General features: G+C 63.7%; 1 protein-coding gene across 2 annotated transcripts in view; it reads right to left on the bottom strand.

Annotated features, from left to right (window-relative positions):
* The window catches only part of EML2 (EMAP like 2), a 40,384-nt gene that overhangs the window by 8,326 nt on the left and 6,326 nt on the right, over positions 1-25,732 (bottom strand). The window contains exons 2-14 of one of the 2 annotated variants that reach the window (XM_078850384.1): positions 22,602-22,784; positions 21,384-21,516; positions 19,442-19,555; positions 13,168-13,196; positions 12,781-12,910; positions 12,114-12,263; positions 10,300-10,369; positions 9,180-9,290; positions 8,373-8,468; positions 8,160-8,294; positions 3,734-3,833; positions 3,098-3,252; positions 2,561-2,686 (exon numbers count right to left, since the gene is read on the bottom strand). In XM_078850384.1, coding sequence (XP_078706510.1) covers positions 2,561-2,686; positions 3,098-3,252; positions 3,734-3,833; positions 8,160-8,294; positions 8,373-8,468; positions 9,180-9,290; positions 10,300-10,369; positions 12,114-12,263; positions 12,781-12,910; positions 13,168-13,196; positions 19,442-19,555; positions 21,384-21,516; positions 22,602-22,784 — 1,532 coding nt within the window. Of the gene's footprint in view, positions 1-2,560; positions 2,687-3,097; positions 3,253-3,733; positions 3,834-8,159; positions 8,295-8,372; positions 8,469-9,179; positions 9,291-10,299; positions 10,370-12,113; positions 12,264-12,780; positions 12,911-13,167; positions 13,197-15,313; positions 15,460-19,441; positions 19,556-21,383; positions 21,517-22,601; positions 22,785-25,732 lie in introns of those variants that run through there. The other variant, XM_078850385.1, reaches the window with a different exon arrangement.

Below are 25,732 nucleotides of genomic sequence, written 5' to 3'. Positions count from 1 at the left end.
AGTTTAATGGGGCAGGGGTATAGCTATAGACCCCCCTGCCTTTGCCCGGGCCTGTGATCTGAACCCGGCTGGTCCTGTGGCTCAGCTGTCTCACCCCTCCCTCAGCCCCAGAGCCATAGAGGGGCATGGCCAGATGGATGGGGTGGAGACGGGGGACTATGGACAGTTCAAACAGGCTCCACTGGGATGGACCCTGCGGCGTGGAGGAGGTGGTTTCGGGGCATGCAAAGACACCCACAGAGAAGCTGGGAGAACCTCTCCGCACCTCGGATCAGGGTGCAGGGGCCCCCAGGCTGGAGGAGCAGGACAACCTGGCTGGGGTAGAGCCACGCCGTGAGATCTGTCCCCACGAGCTTAAACCGTGGCTAGCAGACAGGGAGCCAAAGGATCTCCCCAGTGCTGGTTGGCTGGCAGAGGAGTGGGTGGGCAGCAGGGCCAGGTATGGAAAGAGACCCAAAGGAGACTGGCCTGAGCAAGGGTCTGGGGAAGGGGAACCAACACCGGCATCCCAGGACGGGGACTCAGGGAAAGCCACAGTTGGGGGAGGTCAGACCTCCTCCAAGGGACCTCACAGACCTAAGGGGTAATACCTGCAGGCGGACAGGGCGTAAGTGGGCCAAATGCCCACAGCTGGTTTGGCCAGGACAGAGGCTGAGTCGCACTCGGCCAGCCCAGGCAGACAGCCTGCAGCCAGGCCCCCAGAGTGAACGAACTCTGTGATTGAGAGGAAGCAGTGACCCAGCCAGCCCTGGGGGGCACAGACAGGCTTCCAATGCAGCCACCAGGACACGGGTCCTGCTGCCCTCCCCCGGGCTCAGACGCAACTGAGTGGGCATGGATGGCGGTGGTCGGGGGAAGACATTCATGGGGTGGGGAGAGATGCTGGGACTGAGAACCCTGCTCAAGCCCTGTGCGGTGCAACCCCACCCGATGCTGAAGGGCTGGGGCCAAGGATCCAACCATGAAGCCGTTCACTCTGCTGATGGCTCAGATCCCTGTGGGTCAGGAAGGATCGGGGGGCTGGTCCTTGGGGCTCTCCAGGATATCAGGTTTGATGCCCTTAAGGGAATGACTGTATCGCTCCAAGACAGGATCCAGGCCCAGCTTCTGTAACTGCCAAAGCTCTGAGTCGCGCCAGTCAGGTGAGAATGCAGCTATCCGTGAACAGCAAACAGCTGGGCTGGCAGGGAGGGGGGGATTTTCCACCTGGCTCAGGACATCTGAGATCCAGTCCCCGCCCAGCTCCACACCGCAGATGTGAGTCACACAGCTCCCAGGAGACCCCAGCTGAGCTTGGGCACACACAGGTGGGGCAGGGGGCAGCCAAACCGGTTTGCCTTGTGCAAGGGGGAGAGAAGCCCCGGGGAAGGGGGAAGCAGCTGGAAGGCTGTGGCTGGCATGGCCATGGGAATCCTAGCAGGGGATGGGGGGGAGGGGGAGACGAGAGGACTCTGCCCTGGGGGCGAGGGCACAGCTCCAAAGGGAGGTGGCCCCTGTTGGGGAGCCCCCTGCATCCTGGCCTCACCAGCCCCTGGGACACCAGAACCCCAGATATACAGCTGGGGCAAGGAGTCCCACCCCAGGCTGCCCCCAAGGCAGAATGGGGGTCACTGCCCTCCTTGCTCCCTGGCAGATGAGGGGGGCAGGGAGTGGCAGGACCCCAGGCCAGTTTCAAACCCAAAAGGTCCTGGCAGGGCAGGGGCTTGGAAAGGTGAGGCTGAACTGCCTCAGGTCACTGGCTGAAGCGATCCCGATCAGTTCGGGCTCAAAGCGGGAAGAGATGTGACCAAGTAGGAATTTTCTGCAAACATTTGCTATGAATACTGTGCGTGCCTCAGTTTCCCCCCTGCATTGTTACCGAAGGGGTGGGAAAGGGCTGGTTACTCTCGGTGGAGGCCTAGAGATGCAGGTGTGAATGGTGCTGGGGTTTGGGGGCCCTGGTCAATAGAGAGTCCCCGAATACAATGGCCAATCCAATGAGTAGGACATTTGCTACCTAGCACCTAACAACCATGGAGGTCGCCCACTGCAGGACCCCAGCCCGCTTTGAGCAGCTGGGAACAAAAGACTGAGAAGACAGGTGGGACGCCTGGGAATGTGAACAAAGATGACACACAAAGGGGGTTGCACTGCTTGGCTGGACTTGGGACTGACCCAGATGGGCCAGGCTGTAACTTTCTTCTCTCTGCTCACCAAGGACTTTCTGTGCTGAGGCTAGTTGCCTAATAACCCTGCCTGTGCCCGCGCTCTGAGCGTCCCTGCAGATGCTGGCAGAGGGGCCGTTGCTCCCCAAGTCTGTACAAGTCTCCCTCAGGGTCTGCCTCAGTGGGTCTCGCTGAGCGGAGCTCACGGTGGGATGCAGGGGGCTGGCGGCCCAGGGGTCCAGCCTAGAGAGGCGATGAAGCCGCGGGGTCTGCCCTGGAGGAAGCATGAGACCCCCAGGGGGTCCAGCGCACTGAACAGTCCAGAGACTGTTCCAAAGCTGGGGCCAGAGCCCTGTAACAATGAGTATTTACATGGGGGGGCGGGAGGTACCTGCATGGGGGGAGGGGAGGGGTACCTGAACCAGGGAGGAGAAGCCGGTGGCCAGCGAGCCCTGCAGCACCGAGTTGCGGGTCGTTCCCACGAAGAGGGTGTCATCTTTGCCTTCTGCGATGGTGCGCACCGGCCCAAAGCTCTCTGGGACCTGCGGGAGAGGAGAGCACTGAGCCATGGGCATAGCTGGGGCTAGAACCCAGGTGTCCTGGCTCCCAGCCCTGCCCCCCCGCCCCCACCCCCCCTCTAACCCACTAGCCCCCACTCCCCTCCCCGAGCTCGGGGCAGAACCCTGGAGTCCTGGCTCCCAGCCCCCACCTGCTCTAACCACTAGACCCCACTCCCCTCCCAGAGCTGGGGAGAGAACCCAGGAGTCCTGGCTCCCAGCTTCCCCCCGCCCAAGCTGGGGAGAGAACCCAGCAGTCCTGGCTCCTGGGATTCTGTCCACCCTCCCTCCTGCCCCGTGGTGCCTGCGTGGCGGCAGGAACACTGCACCCCAATGGGGACCCGGGGGGGGGGAGAAGGCAACACAGTAGCTGCTCCCCCCTTCTGACCCCCTCACCTCATTCTCCTGCAGCTTCTGGTAGTCGCGCCCCCAGAGCACGACCCGGCGGTCCTTGCCGCCACCCGAGACGATGGTGCCATTGTGCAGCACGCAGAGGCCAAAGACGCCACCCTCATGGGCCCCTGGCACCGCCTGGCTGATCCGGTTCCCCCCTGCCAGCAAGGGCACAGTCAGCAGAGAGACCCCCAGCTGGGACCCACCATGCCCCCCACTCCACAGGACCCCCCTCCCTGCTGGGACCCACCCCCTCAGGATCTCTCCCCCCCTCCCGCTGGGACCCTCCAAAGGGGACCCACCATGCCTCCACCCCTGCAGGACCCCTCCCCCCTGCTGGGAACCAGGCCCCCACCCCTGCAGGCCCCCTCCACTGAGACCCATGCCCCCCTCTCCAACCCGTGACCCAACGCCCTTCCTCCCCCACCCTTGTGAGGGGGGAGTCAGCTGTAATTTAGGGTTCCCAAGAGGTGGTTACAGGGTCAGAGGTGCTGCTATGACTCCAGCCTCCCCCTCCAAATCCAGATGCTCTTTCTGGTAGCTCCTCCCACCTTGAATTCTCCCTCCCCCAGCCAGTCCCCTCCCCAACACTGGTGCCCTCTCCCTGGGCCGTTCCCACTGCCCCCCCCCCGCACTGACCTTTGCCCCAGATGTAGAGGTTGCCCCCAGAGTCCCCGGTGACCACATCCCCGTTCTCGGTGAAGGCCACGCACAGTACGTACTTGGGCTTGTCGTGTTTCTGGAGGGGGAGGAAAACGCAGGTGACCCACCTGTAACTGGTCTCTGCAGGCTTGGGACCGAGTCAGAACCGACCAGCAGTGGGTGGGCTGCTCTGCCAAACCCAGCTGCCAGGCTGCCAAACCCAGCCCTGACGCACCACGTCTTGTCTAGTGGGAACCGTACCACATGGAGCAGCAATAAGGGGACTATGCTGCCGGTGTAGCGGTTCCTCTAGCCAGTGAGCTCGGAGAGGAACACCAAGCTGCCCGAGAACACTCTTTGATGCAAAGCCTGATCCTTCTAGCTAGGGACTGTGCTAGAAAGAAACATCACCCGTATATGAAATGACCCGAGTTCTACCTCGAGAATACGAAGAGCGCTCTTTCCACATCCACCTAGCGTGATCTACAATCCCCTTCACTGCTACGAGGTTTAGGAGAAAACCCAGGTAAGGTTACACTTTGATTAACCCGGGAATCCAAAGCTACCTTCAGAAGGGATGTAGGATGTGGTCGAAGAACCACTTTATCTGGGGAGTGCACCATCGGTGCATGCAGAACAAGGAGCAATGGTCTCAAGTTGCAGTGGGGGAGGTCTAGGTTGGATATTAGGAAACACTATTTCACTAGGAGGATGGTGAAGCACTGGAATGCGTTACCTAGGGAGGTGGTGGAATCTCCATCCTTCGAGGTTTTTAAGGCCTGGCTTGACAAAGCCCTGGCTGGGATGATTTAGTTGGGGATTGGTCCTGCTTTGAGCAGGGGGTTGGATTAGGTGACCTCCTGAGGTTCCTTCCAACCCTAATCTTCTATGATTCTATGCAGCTCCCTGATTCTCCTGGTGGAAGCAATTGCTCGTATAAAGGCTGTCTTGGCAGAAAGATGAAACGGGGAACAACCGTAACGGCTCAAACGGGAAAGACATGAGCCAAGTTAATACTCAATTCAGCTGCCATGTAGGGACTGGAGGATAAAGATTCAATAAACCGTCTACAACCTCCCTCACCAGCTTGTGCGAGAACATGGATTTACCCTGAAGAGGAGTATGGACGGATGCAAAAACTGCTAGATGTACTTCAACAGGAGAAAGGTAAAAGAGGGAGTCTAAGCACAACAGATATTCTATGATGAGTTGAACAGGGGTTGAAACTGGGTCCACATTTCTATTAGTTGCCTGTATAATGAATCTTTCCCATTTAAAGTAATAACTTCTCCTAGTAGAGAGTTTCCCAGCACTAACGAGAATTTGCTGGCCCTCAACAGAACGTAACTTTTCTAGGTCCCTCAAAGTCCTATCGCCCTGGCTGTTAGATGTATGATTTGAGATCTAGGGGGAGGACAATGGGCTGCGGAGAGAGGACCCCAGTGAGGACCCCAGTGACGTGACCAGCCGGTTCCAGCCAGAGGGGAAACAAAGGACAGATGACAGGAGAGGCTGAGAGGAGCGGAGGCCCAGGCAGCCTGTTTACCTGGGACAGAAGACAAAGGACAGAGGCGGGACTTGGGGGACTGTGATATCAGATGCCCAGCTGGAAGGAGGGGCGTTCTGGACTGGAGAGAGCAGCCAGAGCCCACCTGGAGGCTAGACAGACCTAGATGTCATGTGCTGAGGGCAGCCAGGCCTCAGGCCCTGAGAGTTTCCTATGCTGTGTTCAGATGCTCAATAAACCCTCCTGTTTTACGCTGGCTGAGAGTCGCTCCGGTCTAGAGAACAGAGTTGCATTGTTCCCTCTGGGAGTGGAGGCCCTGGGGGTCCAGAGCGAGTGGACTCCCTGAGGGGACCCACGGCGAGAGACAGGTGTGCTGAGGGCTCAGAGAGGTGAGGTTCCAGGAGCTGGAGGGGCTTAACCCCCGAGGGAGAGTGGACCCCTGAGAAGGGCTGTCGCACTGAAGGGGGTTCCTCCCAGGGACCGTACAGAGCCGAGAGAGAGCATGAGGCCTGTGAGTCCATAACAGTAGGACCCAGAAGACTGAACACTCGATGGGAGGTCTCCTTGAACGCTACTGATGCCATCCTACCAACCGATTCGTAAAGCTGAATTGCATCTTCAGAGGAGACAATGCTGTTGCTACTCCAACGTTGTCATCAGCTGAGTCTGGAGTTTGACATCGCATTCAGGGTCACCCTGTGGAGATCCCACCCGGGAATCCTCTTCCGAGAATACCTCCTGGTCTTTGGGGGGGAGCTGTGACGAAGTGGGGAATTTTCTTAATGTTTTGCATGAATACTGTGTGTGTCTCATTTCCCCCCCCCCCGCCCCCATCTGCTGCATGTTTAACGAGGTGGTGGGAGAAGGTTTGTAGTTGCAGAGGACCAGGTGTGACCTTGCCTAGCAGCCAGGACCCCAGACAATCGCCTGGAGATTGGGGACCCCAGCAACTGGTGACCTGGTGACTGGGAGGCCCAGCCCAGCTTGGAAGTCAGCTGGTTTTGGCCAGTGGAAGGACAATCAGCTGAGGAGAGAAAAACCCGGTGGCCCATTTCAGCCAATGGGGGAATAAAAGATGGAAGAGGAGGCCCAGGCAGCCTGTTTACCTGGGGCCGAAGACAAAGGCTGTTTGATAATCTCCTGTTTGGAGATGATATAGGATGCTCGGCTCGAAGGAGTGGGCTTCTGGACTGGGAACAGAGAGAACAACCGGAGCCCATGGGGATGGAGACAGACCCAGTTAGACTGTGGTGAGGGTTGCTAGGCCCTGAGAACTTCCTGTTCTGGGTTCAGTCGTTCAATAAACCCTCCTGTTTTATGCTGGCTGAGAGTCGCTGCAGGCAGAGATTGGGGGGCATTATTCCCTCTGGGTGTGGAGGCCCCGGGGTCCAGAGCGAGTGGACTCTCGGAGGGGCCCACGGCAGAGACAGGCGTGCTGAGGGCTGTTCCAGGAGGCGGCAGAGCCCAGGGCTTAACCCCTGAGAGTGGGCCCCTCAAGAAGGGCTGACACACTGAAGGGGGTTCCTATCATATGGAGCCGAGAGAGCCCAGGGCTGTGAGTCCGTGACAAGTGGTCTGTAATTCTCTGATCCGAACGGCCCAGATCCACAGACTTCTTTCTGGCACCGGAGAGTCTGGTAAGGGGAGAGAGAGGAGTTGGCCAGTATGCCCAGGCCATCCAAGGAGGCACAGGCCAGTCCTGCCAACTTCCCCAGCAGGACAAACCGGCAATCCAGTATTACCTCATGCACAAAACCTGCGTTTGGGGAAAGACCGTCTCTTCGGCATAAGTACGCAATCTCGTTCCCCATCTGACAGCGGATCCAATCCTGAAGCTGATAGCGTAGGTGAGCGCTGCGATGTAGGGATCCTAACCACCGAACAGTGGAGAAAAGGTCTCTTCCGGCAGCCCAGGAAGGGTTCAAGGCAGTGGCGGCAATAACCCCAGAGACCTCTCTCTCGGCACCCCTCGCCTCGGTCTTTTGCCCAGCAGGAAATACAATCCAATCGGATCTGAAGAGGGGTGAGGAGCCAGATGAATTTAAGCCATAACCTGTATCGTTGGCTTTGTCCAACCAGATCTGAAAATCTCTCCTGAGTCTTCAGACTTCGGATCTGTGAAATGCGAATGATCCGAGGAGCTGCTGGAGACAGGTTGCAGACTGGGGAACTCTTCTGGGGAACAGAGGGAGATGCTCCTGAGACGCTCGGGGGATCCATCGATCGCTTGTCCAGACCTGCGCCAGCAGGGAATGTTCCGAGGTTACAGCCAGATCTGCGAATGAGCTGGAACTACAGCCTGGCACCAGAGCCAAGCTCCTGTTTCTGATCAGGAGGGTTTCTTGGGTCCGGACATGGCCAGAGCCAATTCCAGTCTCCTATTCTTAGCCTCAGATCCCTTAGATCTATCGGGTTTCAACGCTTTAGCGACTGAGGGCTCTTGTAACACAAGAGTCTGCCGTGTGTTCTGTCTCCCCCTTGTGGCCCGGGAAGCGAATGTGCCGCACACCCGACAGCCTGCCAACAAATGATTTTCACTCCAGAATTTCAGGCGCCAGGCGTGGGCATTAGAAGATGGGAAGACCATAGGACATGATGAACTTATCTTAAACCCTGCTTCTTTGCAGGAACCTGCCTCGCCCAGCTCGGGACAAACACCCCCCTGCCTGAGACCAGGGACCTGCCCCCCCAGGCCAGGACCCCCAAATCCCCATTATTAGGGACTTGACCCCCCCACCAAAAAAAACCATTACTGGAGCACAGGCCTCAGTACCCCCGATCTCCAACCTTGAAGGCACAGAAACTGAACCCCCCGAACCCCTCACGAGGGCAAAGGCCTCCCGACTCCTTCTGGTGCAGCCCTAGTGGCCCCCCACAATTTCTGATCCCTGGCTCAGCTCCCCAGGCCCCCCTCACCTCAAAGATGCCCTGCCGTTTGCTCAGGCTGCCCTTGTCCAGGCTCCAGAAGTAGATATGTGACTTCCCGCAGGTGATGAGCAGTGTTGGCTCCGTGGGGTGGAAGGTGGCGGCCAGGACTGATTCGTTTGAGCACTGCAGGGGAAGGAGAGCGTGAGGGGGGGCAGGTGCCGGGGGAGAAGGAGATGTGGGGGGAATATCGGGGGGGGTTACCTTGACGTCAGCGATTTTCTGCTCCTTCTGCCAGTCCCACACTGACAGCACGTGCTCGTTGGAGTCATCGACGGCACACAGCAGGCCCCCGCCATTCTGCGGAGAGGTGGGGTGCTCAGATGGGGGTCACCCCCCACTTTACAGATGCCCCCTGCCTGCTGACTCTCCCCACTGTGCACCTAGCCCCCCCATGCCCTCTGACCCCCTCAATGCTGCCCCCCCGCTCACCAGCTCTCCCCCCATTCTCCTGTCTCTGTCACTCCCAGCACTTCAGCCCCAGCCCCGCTTCCCTGCCGGGGGTATGGGGGCACAGGGAGTACAGTTGGATCATTGGCTCCCTTTTGAAGAGGGGAAGGGCTGGCTCAGTGGGGCGGGGGGATCCTCCTCTCTAGTGCAAGGCGGTTGCCCCTTGTGTCTCCCCAGGACCCTGCAACCAGGAGATTCACCCAGCCGAGTGCCAGCTGCCCCCCCCCAGGACTGAGAGACAGAAGGGAGCCCCCCAGCTCTCCACTCCTTGCACCCCAGAACCCCCCAGTCCAACAGACTCCTCCTGCACCCCCAGAACCCATAGGCCCATGCACCCCCTGTACCGCAAATCCCCTAGTGCAATGCAGTCCCTTGCACCCCAAGACAGGGGGCAGAGGGAAAGGGACCATCTGATGGGGCAGGCCATGGGGAGAGGTCTGCAAGGAAGGGGGGAGTGGTGAAGGGGCCAAAGGGAAGGGTCGGGGAGGTGAGGGGCCAGTGTAGGGGCAGATAATAGGTGAGGGGGTGGGGTCAGGAACCCGGCGAAGGGGGGTCACTTACGGACTTTGAGAATCCCACGCAGCTCACGGCTCGGTCGAAGGCCCCCAGGCCCAGCACGTGCAGCGTGTTCAGGCTGACCGAGTCCCAGACCCGCACGTGGGGCAGTAGGGGCTGCAGGAGAAGCCGGCGGCAGGGGAAGGGGGAGACCATCAGTCTGGCCCAGCCCCCGAACTGCTCATTGGGGGCGGGATCAAATCCCCTGGGGATACGCCCCCCCGCACCAGACCCCTCTCCCATCCAGCCCCTTCCCCACAGCCCAGACAGCCTGGGGACTCCCCCTTTGCTATTGCCACCTCCATAACCCCACACCCAGGGACTGGCATTTTCCCGCCCCATAGGCATCTGCCCTGTCCTCACTGCAGACCCACGGTGTGACGAAGTGGGACTGTTCTTAATGGTTCCTCTGAATAGTGTGGGGGTGCCTCAGTTTCCCCTAGGCAGTTCTTAAGTCTCTAGGTGGTGGGATAAGGGTGTATGATCCTTGCAGAGCCCTAGAGGGCAGGTGCATGCAGGGGTCTGGACACAGAGAATGGCCGACACCCTGTTTCCTGGCAACTGATGGCCTGGCCCTTCCCCCCTGCAAGGTGAGAGCTAAAGGGATGGAGAACAAAGGAATCAGGTGCCCTCCTGGCCCGGGAAAGGAACAAAGCCCAGGGGAGGAGAGGCTGGAGGGAGTTTCAGTTTGGGGCTGCCCGGGAACATGGAGTGAAGTGCAGACGTGGTTGTCTGGCTCACTGGACACAAAATGGACCTGGCTGAGGGGTCCTGTTTTCTGCACCTGCAAGCTCTGTTTTAGACCATGTTCCTGTCGTCTAATAAACCTTCTGTTTTACTGGCTGGCTGAGAGTCACGTCTGACTGCGGAGTTGGGGGGCAGGACCCTCTGGCTTCCCCAGGACCCCGCCTGGGCGGACTCGCTGGGGGAAGTGCATGGAGGGGCAGAGGAGGCTGAATGCTCCGAGGTCAGACCCAGGAAGGTGGAAGCTGTGTGAGCTGTGTGTCCTGCAGACAGGCTGCTCACAGAGAGGAGACTTCCCCAGAGTCCTGCCTGGCTTCATGGGGAGCAGTTCCAGAGCAGCGCCCAGGGACTCCGTGACACACGGTGCCCCCCATCTCCTCACCTTGCCATCCTTAGATGTCCCGGCCACCTGCCCAGTTGCTATGGTTACCATGTCGGGGTGCACGGCCAGGCTAGGAGAGAGAGGAGCAAGTTCAGGCCCCACAAGTGACATGAACTGCTGGGTCTCAGCAGCTCTCCCTCCCCCCTGCCATCCAACCCTCTTTGTGGCAAGACGGCCTGGGGGGGATGGGGGGCAGGGATTGAAGTTCTGTTCTCCCCTTCCTTCATTGGGGCTGTGGGTGGGACTCGGGGCCTTTCCCCTCTAGGAGGCACTGGCTCCCATCCAGCAGCAGGGCAGGGGGCAGGTTGAGGAGGGGACTCGGGGCCTTTCCCCCTCGGGGGGCGCTGGCTCCCATCCAGCGGCAGGGCAGGGGGCAGGTTGAGGAGGGGACTCGGGGCCTTTCCCCCTCGGGGGGCACTGGCTCCCATCCAGCGGCAGGGCAGGGGGCAGGTTGAGGAGGGGACTCGGGGCCTTTCCCCCTCGGGGGGCGCTGGCTCCCATCCAGCTGCAGGGCAGGGGGCAGGTTGAGGAGGGGACTCGGGGCCTTTCCCCCTCGGGGGGCGCTGGCTCCCATCTAGCTGCAGGGCAGGGGGCAGGTTGAGGAGGGGACTCGGGCCTTTCCCCCTCGGGGGGCGCTGGCTCCCATCTAGCTGCAGGGCAGGGGGCAGGTTGAGGAGGGGACTCGGGGCCTTTCCCCCTCGGGGGGCGCTGGCTCCCATCCAGCGGCAGGGCAGGGGGCAGGTTGAGGAGGGGACTCGGGGCCTTTCCCCCGCGGGGGGCGCTGGCTCCCATCCAGCGGCAGGGCAGGGGGCAGGTTGAGGAGGGGACTCGGGCCTTTCCCCCTCGGGGGGCGCTGGCTCCCATCCAGCGGCAGGGCAGGGGGCAGGTTGAGGAGGGGACTCGGGGCCTTTCCCCCTCGGGGGGCGCTGGCTCCCATCCAGCGGCAGGGCAGGGGGCAGGTTGAGGAGGGGACTCGGGGCCTTTCCCCCTCGGGGGGCGCTGGCTCCCATCCAGCGGCAGGGCAGGGGGCAGGTTGAGGAGGGGACTCGGGGCCTTTCCCCCTCGGGGGGCGCTGGCTCCCATCCAGCGGCAGGGCAGGGGGCAGGTTGAGGAGGGGACTCGGGGCCTTTCCCCTCTCGGGGGGCGCTGGCTCCCATCCAGCGGCAGGGCAGGGGGCAGGTTGAGGAGGGGACTCGGGCCTTTCCCCCTCGGGGGGCGCTGGCTCCCATCTAGCTGCAGGGCAGGGGGCAGGTTGAGGAGGGGACTTGGGGCCTTTCCCCTCTCGGGGGGCGCTGGCTCCCATCCAGCGGCAGGGCAGGGGGCAGGTTGAGGAGGGGACTCGGGCCTTTCCCCCTCGGGGGGCACTGGCTCCCATCTAGCTGCAGGGCAGGGGGCAGGTTGAGGAGGGGACTCGGGGCCTTTCCCCCTCGGGGGGCGCTGGCTCCCATCTAGCTGCAGGGCAGGGGGCAGGTTGAGGAGGGGACTCGGGGCCTTTCCCCCTCGGGGGGCGCTGGCTCCCATCCAGCGGCAGGGCAGGGGGCAGGTTGAGGAGGGGACTCGGGCCTTTCCCCCTCGGGGGGCGCTGGCTGCCATCCAGCGGCAGGGCAGGGGGCAGGTTGAGGAGGGGACTCGGGCCTTTCCCCCTCGGGGGGCGCTGGCTGCCATCCAGCGGCAGGGCAGGGGGCAGGTTGAGGAGGGGACTCGGGCCTTTCCCCCTCGGGGGGCGCTGATCCAGGACAGACCCATGTGCTGCGGCACGTCCACCCGCCTGGGCGCTGGGGCCCCCCAAGGTTCGCCATGGGGCCCCCCCTCACCACTTGATGTCGTCGTTGTGGCCCAGGTAGTGGCGCTGGTGCTGCTCCGCCACGTTGTACAGCACGGCCACGGCTGCCACGAAATAGACGATCTCCCCCGTGGGCAGCAGGAAGAGGTTGGCCCGGCAGTCGCGGCCCCGGTACCCGTAGCTGGGGCGACGGGTCAAGGAAAAGAGGGCAGGGCGGCTCCCCTTCCCCTCTGCCCGCCTGAGGGATCTTTGTTCTGGGGCCAATAACCCTGCAGCCCCCGCAACTCCAGGAGAGGCGGAAACTGAGGCACCAAGTGGTGTCACCCACCCCTTCCCCATCACCCAGGAGTCCTGGCTCCCAGCCCCCTGCTCTAACCACTAGACCCCACTTCCCTCCCCCCTCACCCCCCCCCTCCGAGCTGGGATAGAACCCAGGAGTCCTGGCCAGTTGTTAAGCTCTGTTTGCCACCCCGGGTTATCCGGCAGTGCGTGGCCCCTGGTTATACCAGTGTAAATGGTCAAACGTCTCTGGCTAAACTGGGCTCTAGGGGGTCAAAAAAGTTTTGCTTAAAAAAATTTCATTTCAAACTTGTGGATATTCCTCCCGCCCACCCCCGTGGAGCCAACCACGGGGCCCAATCCACCCATCTGTAGCGGGCGGTGGGCGGGGGGGGGGCACTGTCATGAGCAGCGGATACACCCAGTCCAGCTTCAGCTTCTTGGGTGGCAGCTCTGGCTTGGCGTCCAGGCTGTAGGTGGCGACGAGGGCATCGGGGATGTACATGGGGACGGGACGGCCCCGCAGGAACATCTTCACGTAGCCATCCTCTGTGTAAGGACGGGGCTCATGGGGGGGGGGAGCCACTGCCCCTGCACCCCACAGCTCAGATCTACCCTCCCCCCACGCCCTGGAGCCAGCCCCTCGCGCACCGCTCCCCACCATCCCACACAATCCAGGGTTCTCCTCCTCACACCTGTCCATCGGTGGCTTCCCCATCCTGCCCCCTGCCAGCTGCCCCATAACGCCCCCCGCCCCGCCTCACCCTGCCCAGCCCTTTCCCAGTGTGCACGGCGCACCCACTCACCAGCGCTGAAGGTGGCCTCCTTGGGTTTGCTGCAGGTGAGAACCGGAGAGATTACAACCGGGGACCCTGACTGGCACCCCATCACACCCCCACCCCCCGCCACCAGCAGGGAGCGGCGTCCCCACCCCGGCATGGGCCTGTCCCCTGCACTCGGGGCCAGCTGAGCTGGGGATCAGGACCCCCCAAAACACCCTTGGCCACCTCCCTCAGGCCTCTGGCGGCCAATGCAAGCGTGTGTGGGAGGCTCTCTTCCTACAGGGCTCAGCCAGCCTGTCCCAGAGATCCCTCCTCCACCCCACAGACCCCTGCCCCCCACACAGTCACACGCCCATCTCCCCTGTGGCCAGGATGGAAACTCCCAGCAGAGAAGGGGTTAAGGCTCCCAGCACAGGGCGGCTCCGTCTCCCTGCCCATCTGCTGCGGCTTTGGCTTTTATCTCCACCGTTGCAAGCGGCCCCACCCCACTTCCCCAGCCCGCCCCACAACTCTTCCCCTCCCACTGCACCAGCCTGCCCCTCCCCCCTTCCCCAGCCCACCCCACAACTCTCCCCCCCCTTCCCCAGCCCGCCCCACAACTCTTCCCCCACTGCGCCAGCCTGCCCCTCCCCCCTTCCCCAGCCCACCCCACAACTCTCCCCCCCCTTCCCCAGCCCGCCCACAACTCTTCCCCACTGCGCCAGCCTGCCCCTCCCCCCTTCCCCAGCCCACCCCACTGCGCCAGCCTGCCCTCCCCCCCGCGCCAGCCCGCCCCACAACTCTTCCCTCCCCACTGCACCAGCCTGCCCCTCCCCCCTTCCCCAGCCCACCCCACAACTCTTCCCCCCTTCCCCAGCCCGCCCCACAACTCTTCCCCCACTGCGCCAGCCTGCCCCTCCCCAGCCCGCCCCACAACTCTTCCGCCACTGCACCAGCCTGCCCCCCAACTGCACCAGCCTGCCCCTCCCCACTTCCCCAGCCTGCCCCACAACTCTTCCCCCACTGCGCCAGCCTGCCCTTCCCCCTTTCCCCAGCCTGCCCCACAACTCTTCCACTCCCCCCTGCGCCAGCCCACCCCACAACTCTTCCCCCACTGTGCCAGCGAGCCCCTCCCGCAGCCAGCCCAACTCTTCCCCTCCCCCCTGCACCAGCCCGCCCCACAACTCTTCCCCACCCCACTGCGCCAGCCCGCCCCACAACTCTTCCCCCACTGTGCCAGCCTGCCCCTCCCCCCTTCCCCAGCCTGCCCCACAACTCTTCCCCACTTTGTCAGCCTGCCCCTCCCCTTCCCCAGCCTGCCCCACAACTCTACCCCAATGCGCCAGCCTGCCCCACAACTCTTCCCCTCCCCCATTCTCCAGCCAGCCCCACAACTCTTCCCCCACTGCGCCAGCCTGCCCCTCCCCCAGCCCGCCTCACAACTCTTCCCCTTCCCCAGCCAGCCCCTCCCCCCTTCCCCAGCCAGCCCCACAACTCTTCCCCCACTGCACCAGCCTGCCCCCCTTCCCCAGCCAGCCCCTCCCCCATCATTCTCCCAGCACCTTCCAGCCCCACTGCCCCTCCCCCATCCTGCTGCACTGCCTGCCCCATCCCCATTACACTAGCCTGGGTCATTGCCCCTCTTCTGCCCAACCAGCCTGCCCCCAAGACCCTCACTACATAAGCCAGCCCCATAGCCCCTCCCCCGCTGCACCCACCCGCCCCACATCAACTTCCCCCCTGCACCAGCCTGCCCCACAGCCCCCCACCCACAAGTCTATCCCATCAGCCTGTCCCTCCACTGATCCCCATTGCACCAGCCTGCCCCACAGCCCCCACCTGCCCTTCCCTGCTGCACCAGCTTGCCCTGCTCTCTCAGCCAGGACCCCCTTCCCCTCCACCTGCCCCACTTCCCCATGGCACCCTCACCACCCCCGACCCCGGCAGTCTCTGGAAAGGCGCAATAGGGCCCGACCGCGCTGCACCCCGATCGGGGGGGTGGGGGGCAGGAGCCTGAGCTCCAACGATGGGGGCATGTGGCTCCTTACAGGCTGCAGCGGCACCCCCGGGTAGGGGGCCCGTGACCCCGGCCGGGGCAGGGAAAGGGGCGGGCCCCGGGGCCCATCAAGGAAGGGCTGGCGGGCAGGTGGGGGGAAGGTGGGGGTGCGCGGGAGGGGCGGGGGGGGGTTACCTGGGGCTGGCCCCGGCCCCTGCCGCTGCCTTTCGCATGGTGCCGGCTGCCCTGGGGTCCCCGGCTGCGGGGCGGAGCTGCGGGCTGGGGCCCGGGCCGGGCGCTTCCCGGACGGGCCGAGGTCCGGCTCCACCCCCGGGAGGCTGGAAGGGAGCCTCGGCGCGGTCCCTCCCCCGGCCCGGCTGCAGGGCGGAACGAGACCCGCCCAGCACCCGGACCCCGAGTTCCCCGGCACGCGGGTCCCCCTCCCTACCAGCGCCTGGGTCCCCCAGCACCCGGACCCCGAATTCCCCCAGCACCCGGGTTCCCCCCCCCAGCGCCCGGACCCCGAGTTCCCCGGCACGCGGGTACCCCTCCCCCCCAGCGCCCGGGTCCCCCCAGCGCCCGGGTCCCGAATTCCCCCAGCACCCGGGTCCCCGCCCCCCAGCGCCCGGACCTCGAGTTCCCCCAGCACCCAGACTCCGAGTTCCCTGGCACACGGGTACCCCTCCCCCCCAGCGCCCGGGTCCCCCCAGCGCCCGGGTCCCCCCAGCACCCGGACCCCGAATTCCCCCAGCACCCGGGTCCCCGCCCCCCAGCACCCGGACCCCGAATTCCCCCAGCACCCGGGTTCCCCCCCCCAGCGCCCGGACCCCGAGTTCCCCGGCACGCGGGTCCCCCTCCCTACCAGCGCCTGGGTCCCCCAGCACCCGGACCCCGAATTCCCCCAGCACCCGGGTTCCCCCCCCCAGCGCCCGGACCCCGAGTTCCCCGGCACGCGGGTCCCCCTCCCCACCAGCGCCCGGATCCTCCCAGCACCCGGATCCCCCCCCAGCACCCAGGTCCCCCCCCCCAGCGCCCGGACCTCGAGTTCCCCCAGCACCCAGACTCCGAGTTCCCTGGCACACGGGTACCCCTCCCCACCAGCGCCCGGGTCCCCCCAGCGCCCGGGTCCCCCAGCACCCGGGTCCCTGCCCCCCAGCGCCCGGACCCCGAGTTCCCCGGCACGCGGGTCCCCCTCCCCACCAGCGCCCGGATCCTCCCAGCACCCGGATCCCCTCCCAGCACCCGGGACCCCGGGTCCCCCCCACATCGCCCAGACCCCGAGTTCCCCAGCACCCGGGTCCCCCGCACAGCGCCTGGACCCCAAGTTCCCCAGCACGCGGGTACCCCCCCCCACCAGCGCCGGGATTCCGGGTCTCCCAGGGCCTGGGTCTCCTGCCCAGCACCCGGGACCCCGAGTCCCCCCCAGAGCCCAGACTCCGAATTTCCCCAGCACCTGGGTCCCCGCCACAGCGCCCGGACCCTGAGTTCCCCAGCACGCAGGTACCCCCCCCACCAGCGCCGGGATCCTGGTCCCCCCCCCAGCACCTGGGACCTCGAGTCCCCCCCAGCGCCCGGACCCCGAATTCCCCCAGCACCCGGGTCTGCCCCCTCAGCGCCGGGATCCCAAGTCCCCCCAGCCCCTGGGTTTTCCCCAGTGCCCGGACCCTGAGTCACTACCAGCACCCAAACCCCCAACACTTCCAGCGCCCAGATCCAGAATCCGCCCCAGCCCCTCACAACCCCAGTCTCCCGACCCTGAGTCCGCCAGCACCCGGCCTCCCATTCCCCCTGACCTCCTGGGTCTCCCCAGCACCCGGCCTCCCATTCCCCTCCACTCCCTGGGTCTCCCCCCCAGCGCCTGGACCCCTGCACCCCCAGCACCTGAACCTCTGCACCCTGAGTCCCCCCACCCACCCCTGGGAGTCCGCCAGTCACCTCCAGAACCTGGATTCTGAGGCACCCCCAGCCCCTTGGTCACCCCAGTGCCCAGACTCTGAGTCCCCCCGCCCCCACATCTGGATCCCACATCACCCCTATTGCCTGGCCTCCCAGCCCCCGAGTCCACCCCCCTGGGCACCCAGTGTCCTCCTAGTGCCCAGCCTCTCAATCCCCCCTCCCTGCCCCCAGGTCCCACCCAGTGCCCCCAGATCCCCCCCAATGCCTGGTCTCCCAGTCCCCCCCAGCACCCGGGTCCCCCCAACATTGAGACACCGAGTCCCTCCCAGCACCTGGACCCCGAGTCACTGCCAGCGCCCAGATCCAGAATCACCCCCAGTCCCTGACAACCTCAGCGCCCTGAACCCGAGTTCCCCCAGCATCCGGCCTCGCAGTCCCCCTGCCAGCACACGAGGCTCTCCAGCATCCGGCCTCCCAGTCCCCCCTACCCCCTGGTTCCCCCCACCGCCCAGACCCCTGCACCTCCAGCACCTGGACCCCTGCACTCCAAGTCACCCCCAGCCCCACAGTACCTGGCCCCTCACAACCCCAGTGCCCAGACTCTGACTCACCACCAGTCCTGGACCCCCACGCCTGGACTCTGAGTCACCCTCAGTGCCAGACCCCCCGCCCCACATGAAGTCACCCCCAGCCTCCAGTGCCAGCCCTCCATGGCTGGACCCCCATATCCTGAATCACCCCCAGGTTTCAGACCCCCTGCTTCCTGTGTCACCCCAGCCACCCCCAGTGCCCGACCCCATGCTCCAGGTCACCCCCAGTGCCAGCCCCCCAGTGCTGGCCTGAGTCACCCCCAGACACCCCCAGTGCTAGCCCTCTAGTGCCAGGGACTCTGCTCCCCAAGCCCCTGCCAGACATGGACCCCTGTCCCTCCCATAGTGCTGGCCCGCCCACACCACCAGTCACCCCCAGACCCCCCCTATCTCTCCAGACACTCCTCACACCAGCTCCCTGTCCCTCCTGAAGTGCCTGGTCTCCAGGCCCTCAGCCACCCAGTGTCAGGCCCCCCACACCCGTGAGTCACCCCCAGGCCCTTAGACATCCCTAGGGCCAGCCCTCCAGTGCCAAGTCTTCCTGGGTCACCATCAGCTCCCCTCCAGCACGAAGCCCCGCTATCCCTGAATCACCCCTCCCAGAAACCCTCCAATGCCAGGTCCCCAGCACCTCCAGATATCCCTCCTAGACACCTCCAGTGCTGGACCACCCCAATCCCCCAGGGCCCCCAGCTCCCCTCAGTCTTAAGTCACCCAAGGGCTGGGCCCCCAACCCACTGAGCACCCCAGGCCCCTTCCAACCCCCGCAAAGGGCCCCTGGCACCATGCCTCCAACTCCCCGAGAGTCGCACTGGGGCCCGAACCCCAACGCACCCAGCATCCTGACCCTCCCCAGAGCCACCTCACCGCTGAGCTCCCCCAGCAAGATGCTGGGGCCCGGTACCCCACCCGCACAGTATGACCCCCAAACAGGCCCCAAACACGAACACCAGAGCCAACCTGGCGCTGAGTCCCCGCCTCCTGACCCACCCCAGCCTCACCCCTGGACTGCCCCAGCCCTGGGGGCTTCACAGAGTCCCGGGAGCAATTTCTCTCGACCCCGTCTGGCTGGGTTGCCCCAGGGCCCATCCCTCTGAACCTGGCCCACCCCAGCATCCCTGAACTTGGGTGGGGCCTGGCTCCCAACCCCAATTCCACCCTACAGCCTGGCTCCCAGCCGTGGGCCTGGCCTGGGGCTCTCCCTCTCTGACCGCTCACAGCACTGCTGGACGGCCTGGGTGCCACTTGATGACGGACTGGCTGCCTGCCCCACACTGGAGCCTGCCCCAGTGCAGCCTGGCCAGCCCAGCACCCCAGCCCAGCCCCACTGGGAGACAGGTCCCAGGGGCACTGCCGGCCCAATTGAGCCACCAACTTGCCACTGAACCCCTTCCAGGGACAGGCTAGTGCCCTCGGGGGGGGGGGGGGCTAGGAAGGGGCAGGGGGCCCTGTAGCAGGAGTGGGGGCCTGTCCCCAAAGGGTCTCTCTGGGCATCCGGGCTCGTGCAGTGTGGCTTGGCGCCCTCTAGTGGCTGCAATCCGTGTCTGGCCGCTCTGGGGCCTGATTCTGTAGCTCCAGGGGCAGAGCCTCGAGCCGTCAGCTCCTGAGGTCGCAGGTTTGGTCCCCGCCGCGGGTGGTCCAGCAGCGCCGGCGGTTCCTTGGGCACGGGGCCATCGCACCGTGGCACAGCCTAGCGCGGCGAGGAGGAAGCCCAGCTGGCACTGCCGCCGATAGCAAGGAGGACGCAGGGTTCAGAGCACGGGTAGGAGCCTGGCAGAGAAGGGTGCAGCCTGGGGCAGGGGGGTGCAGGAGGAAGGGTGGGGTCTGAGACACGTACCCTTCGCGCTGCCCGCTGCAGGAGCTGCTGGACGAGGTGGTGCGGCTCCTCTGCTCTCTGAAACAGTCGCGTCTGAGCGCGGCCGGCCGCTCCAGGGAGGGGCACCTGTGCCCGCTGCAGGAGAGAGAGCATCAGCCAGCCGGAAGGGGGCCAGCCGGGGGGGGGGCAGCCAGCAGGATAGCAGGGGGCACAGGACATGAGCGTGCAAGAGGCACGGGGGGTGGGTGGGCTGCAGGGGCTGAGTACCAGGATGGGGCCAGAGCCCCGTGTCATTGCTGGGGGGCTGCACAGAGGGTCAGGCTGGGTTTGCCTGGGCATTTAATTTCCCAGTGCACCCCTCCCCCACGACATCTGTGAATGTGGTGCCCCGTCTCCCTGTGACCAGGCAGCGGGGTCCATGGTGAGATCCCCACCCCCAGGAGTGACCGGCCGAGGCAGGACGTGGGTACTGGGTGCAGCAGGAGAGCAGGAAGCACGAGGCAGGACGTGAGCCCGAGGCTGCTGGCCCCGGGGGTGGGAGAGTGCGACGGAAGCCGAGCCACAGCAATGGGGGAGCCTGGGCACGTCAGCGCTGACAGATGGAGACGCCCCCCCCCTCCCCCGCTACACATGGCCCTGGAGCCCACACAACAACCTGCCCCCCCCAACACACAGACAACCCCCGCCCAAGTCCCCAGACACACACTGCAGAGATGCAGACCCTCCAGAGCTGCTACAGCCCCCCATGCACTGTACATATACAGACCCCCCCCTGCACCCGCCTGGGTCCCAGCCACACCCCAGCGTCCAACACGTGCACCCCTGCTCGGCAAGCCCCAAACCCCCAACCAGGCAGCTGGCGCCAGGCAGCATTAACCCCCGGAGTACCGGGCACTGGACAGTGGGGATGGGGAAGCTGGTAAAACCTTAATTTCCCTCCAGGCTGGGGCTGGGGCTGGAGCCGGGGCTGAGAGGCAGAGCCGATGAAGGGGAGGGCCTGGCTGGACACGCAGGCCCAGCCACGATCACACAGGATCTGGCCCTTACTTCTCACCTTCCTCCATCTCTCTCTAGCTCTATCGCAGCCCCCGGCGTCCCCCCCCCGCCCCCCTGGGCTGTTAGCCCCCCAGGGACTCGCACGCCGGCTGTGCTGGGAGAGAGCAGCGGGGTCAGGCAAAGGCAGAAGCAGCTGTTGCTATGGGGCATTTGGGGCCCAATCCTGCCCCCACCAACACTGGGGGAGGGGTCGGCGCTGCTTGCCCCAATGGGAGCAGGACAGGATGCCAGCTGGGGTTTGTCGCCCCCTGCTGGCTGCGGCACCGCTCACGGGCCTGGGTGCCTGGAGCTGCTCGGTCGGTTCTAGGCCCGTCAGCGGCTGGCCCAGCCCTGCTGCTCCCGCTCCCAGGGGAGCAACGCAGGATGGGTCTGGAGAGACGGGGAGACCTGCCAACGGCACCTTCCCACCACAGCTGGTGGGTGCTCCCAGGGTCTGAGCCTTCGTCTGCCCAGCCAAACCCCAGCAGCTACGCTGCAGCCCCCCCAGCCCCGCCCACTGGGCCATGCTGCAGCCCCCCTAGCCCCGCGCACTGGGCCATACTGCAGCCCCCCCAGCCCCGCCCACTGGGCTATGCTGCAGCCCCCCCCAGCCCCGCCCACTGGGCCGCGCTGCAGCCCCTTAACCCTGCCCCATATTATACTGCAGCCCTGTAGCCCTGCCCACTGGTCCATAGTTCAGCCCCTAGCCCTGTCCCCCAGGCCCTACTGCAACCACCAGCCTCTACCTCTGGGGATGTACTGCAGCTGCCCTTCCCCCAGGGCCCTGATGCAGAAGGTTCCTTGCCCCCCAGTGTCCCAAGGGGCCTCCCAGTTCAGGAGGGGAGGGTGACACTCCCCTCCCCCAGCAGCCACCCTGCATCTCAGCCCCCCACCCTCCAGGGCAGGGTGGGCTGGGCCCAGCACCTACCTCCTTGTGGCACCGTGGGCCGGCTCTCTCTTGGGGGATGACGGGGAGGTGGAGTAACCCCCAGATCTCTTCTGCGGCAGGATCCCGTTGCTGAGGATGGGCTTGGAGGGCAGCCCCTTGAGCAGCTGGCACACTGCGGGGGTGGGGAGACAGAGCAGGGGGGGGTCACTGCTCAGAGCCTCAGCCCCCACCAGCCCCCTGACTGCTGGGGAGCTCTTCCCACAGCCTTTGTTGTTCCCAGTGGGGGGGTGGGGGGAAGGGACCCCCAGGAGCTGGCCCTGCTTCTGCCCCAGGCTCCCTGGGGACTGGCACCTCCCTGCCGGCTCAGCCCCACAGCCTGTCATGGGAAACACTTGGCTGGGCTCACCCAACAGCCCCCCCCCCCCCCGCCCCCAGCATGACCTCAGTCCCATGGTGGGGAGCGAGGGCAGCACGGAGACCCCTTACTTCCTTCTAGAGCAGGAGGGGTCCAGGCTGGGCCCTGGGACCCCGGGAGCTGGAGGGCTACCACCAGCTGTGGGGCTGTCAGAGCTGCCCCCCTGCTCTGGCCGTGGATCTCAGAGGTGGGAGTGGGGGGGAACGCACCTTTGTCCAGGCCCCACAGGGCTCCATGGGGCTCAGCCCTTCCCCCAGGCTCCATGGGGCTCAGCCCTTCCCCCCACTCCTCAAGGTGGGGCTTGGCCCCTCCCTCCAGGCACTGGGGTAACCACCCAGCCCTCCTGGCTCTGCTCTGGAATGGAGGACAGCTCCTTTCAGAGCTGCTGATGGAGGGATAGCTCAGTGGTTTGAGCATTGGCCTGCTAAACCCAGGGTTGTGAGTTCAATCCTTGTGGGGGCCATTTAGGGATCGGGGGCAAAAATTGGGGCTTGGTCCTGCTTTGACCAGGGGGTTGGACTAGATGACCTCCTGAGGTCCCTTCCAACCCTGATAGTCTATGATTCTATGGGGGGGGGCGCTGCATAGGTCGCAGGGTGGGCCCTGGGGCTGCAGTGCAGCCCAGCCCCCTCGGCGCTCTCAGTCTCAGCCAAACACGTGGGGCAGGGGCTGCCGGATGTTCCCCAAGGCAGGGATAGCTTCAAGTGGGGGCGAGGGCGCTGATCCTGCTTGGAACAGGCTTGGCAAAGCAGGTGACCGGATCCAGGGGAAGCGAGAGGGGCTCTCTGGGAAGAGAGCACCCAGGGTGTGGGCTGAGTCGCCCGGAGGGAGGAGCCCAGTACCTTTTGTGGGCCCCTTCCTCTGCAGGCTGAGTCCGTTCTCTTCACAGGCACTCAGGCGCCGCAGCACGTCAGCCAGCGCTGCCTTGAGCACCTGGATCTCGTCCTCCTGCAGCTGCAGCCGCTGCTCCAGGTACGAGATGCGGTCATCCACCTCCATCCCGCTGGTGCCCGACAGGTTATCATCTGGGGAGGGGGGGCAAGCAGAGGGACCGATGAGCCGCTGCCCTGGGACCTGGGCCCCTCCTGCTCCCCCCAACAGAAACGCCCCCCCCCTAGGATCCCCACCCACAGCATAATCCTCATCAGTGCCCTGGAAGGGGAGCTGGGGGGAGGAGCTGCCGACTCAGAGGTGGGACCCAGGAGCCCAAGCCACATTAGTATTTGTACCCCAGCCTGTCGCACGGGCCTGATAAAACATGACACAGGCCAGGCACAAGGGAGCACTGCGGCCCGGGGAGGGGCACTGAGCCACCAGCCGGCAGCCTGGGGTCTCTGATGCCAGCGGTTCAGATTCTCTGCACTGCCCCACCCTGATTAACGGAGCCCCCTGGCCCCTGCATCCCCCCGCTGCCTCAGTGCAGGGAGCGATCCCTCCCGCACAGCCAAGGTAAGCAAGAGGATAGCCAGGGTCGCCTCAGGCACAGCTGGGGACAGACCCCGAATTCAACAGGCCAAAGTCTCAGCTGCTTTGCCTTGCAGAAGAGACCGTGCAAAGCTGTGCCATTGTAAGCCCTGCTAACACGGTGCCTGAGACTGCTCCAGCCTCCGTGCCAACGGGCATTGTCCTAGCGGGAGGGGCAGACGCTCAGGCTTGTAGGTACGGCGAGCCCACGTCCAACCCCCTGCAGATAATCCAGACGGGCATTGTTACACTTGGCTGTGCTGTCTCTAACCACTAGACCCCACACCCCTCCCAGAGTCAGGCAGAGATCCCAGGAGGAGTCCTGACAATCAGAGAGGGCAGAGTCCTGGGGATCGGACTGGAGGGGCTGAACCTGCTCCAGGGGATGGAGGTGGCAATTCTGCCCCACGGGGATGGAGGGGGCAATCCTGCCCTGGGGGTTTGTGGAGGGGGTGATCTTGCCCCAGGGGATGGAGGGGGTGATCTTGCTTGGCCCCTTGGGGATGAAGGGGATGATTCTGCCTTGGGGGGTGGTGGAAGGGGCGATCCTGCCTGGGGTGTGTGTGGAGGGGGCAATTCTGTCCCAGGGGGAGGGGAAGGGTTGCTCCTGCACTGGGGGATGCAGGGGATGGTCCTGCCCCAGGGGGAGTAGAGGGGGTACTCCTGCCAGGAGCCGTGGGGCGGCGGTGGTGGAAGGGGTGAACCGGTCTGACATGAACAAGATGAAATTCAATACAGACAAGTGCCAAGTACGTCACTTAGGAAGGAAAAACCCACCACCAAGTACAAAGTGGGGCCTGGCGGCTAGGTGGCAGAGCTGCTGGACAGGATCCGGGTTCTAGTGGATCACAAAGTAAATATGAGCCAACAGTGGGATGCAGCTGCAGAAAGGGCCAGTATCATTCTGGGTGTGTTGCAAGGCGTGCAGGTAAGATGCGAGAGGTACGGGCAGTCCTCGACTTTATGACGTTCAAATTATGACAAACGGCACTTACGATGCTTCTACATTGACACCCAGATTCGACTTACGACTATAAGTTTTGAGTTTATGACACTTGGTCCCACAATGGAGTAGATTACGGCTCTGAGTTCCGACGTTCCGACTTATAGAATCATAAGAATCAGGGTTGGAAGAGACCTCAGGAGGTATCTAGTCCAACCCCCTGCTCAAAGCAGGACCAACCCCAACTAGATCATCCCAGCCAGGGCTTTGTCAAGCCTGACCTTAAAATCCTCAAAGGATGGAGATTCCACCACCTCCCTAGGTAACCCATTCCAGTGCTTCACCGCCCTCCTAGTGAAATAGTGTTTCCTAATATCCAACCTGGACCTCCCCCACTGCAACTTGAGACCATTGCTCCTTGTTCTGTCATCTGCCACCACTGAGAAGAGTCTAGATCCATCCTCTTTAGAACGCCCCTTCAGGTAGTTGAAGGCTGCTATCAAATCCCCCCTCATTCTTCTCTTCTGTAGACTAAATAACCCCAGTTCCCTCAGCCTCTCCTCGTGCGACATGTGCCCCAGCCCCCGAATCATTTTTATTGCCCTCCGCTGGACTCTCTCCAATTTGTCCACATCCCTTCTGTAGTGGGGGCCCAAAACTGGATGCAATATTCCAGATGTGACCTCACCAGTGCCGAATAGAGGGGAATAATCACTTCCTTCGATCTGCTGGCAATGCTCCTACTAATGCAGCCCAATATGCCGTTAGCCTTCTTGGCAACGAGGGCACACTACTGACTCATATCCAGCTTCTCGTCCACTGTAATCCCCAGGTCCTTTTCTGCAGAACTGCTGCTTAGCCAGTCGGTCCCCAGCCTGTAGCAGTGCATGGGATTCTTCCTTCCTAAGTGCAGGACTCTGCACTTGTCCTTGTTGAACCTCATCAGATTTCTTCTGGCCCAATCCTCCAATTTGTCTAGGTCACTCTGGACCCTATCCCTACCCTCCAGCATATCTACCTCTCCCCCCAGCATAGTGTCATCTGCAAACTTGCTGAGGGTGCAAACCATTCCATCATCCATATAATTAATAAAGATGTTGAACAAAACTGGCCCCAGGACCGACTCCTGGGGCACTCCACTTGATACCGGCTGCCAACTAGACATTGAACTGTTGATCCCTACCCATTGAGCCTGACAATCTAGCCAGCTTTCTATCCACCTTATAGTCCATTCATCCAATCCGTACTTTTTTAACTTGCTGGCAAGAATACTGTGGGTGACCATATCAAAAGCTTTGCTAAAGTCAAGATATATCACGACCACCACTTTCCCCATATCCACAGAGCCAGTTATCTCATCATAGAAGGCAATCAGGTTAGTCAGGCATGACTTGCCCTTGGTGAATCCATGACTTATGATGCAATTGTAAGGAACCAATTGTGTCATAAGTCCGAGGACTTTCCATAATTGTCCCTGGGGAGGGCCAGGCCCAGCTCTGGGCGCTGCCCTTTAGGGTTGTTATAGAGCGGACGAGGATCGAAAGTTCTCCATGGCCACCGAAGGTA

The sequence above is a fragment of the Lepidochelys kempii genome, chromosome 23 (assembly GCF_965140285.1).
Source record: "Lepidochelys kempii isolate rLepKem1 chromosome 23, rLepKem1.hap1, whole genome shotgun sequence".
Lineage (NCBI taxonomy): Eukaryota > Metazoa > Chordata > Testudines > Cheloniidae > Lepidochelys > Lepidochelys kempii.
Note: the sequence above shows the minus strand (reverse complement) of the source record. Positions and strands in the feature narration are given on the sequence as shown.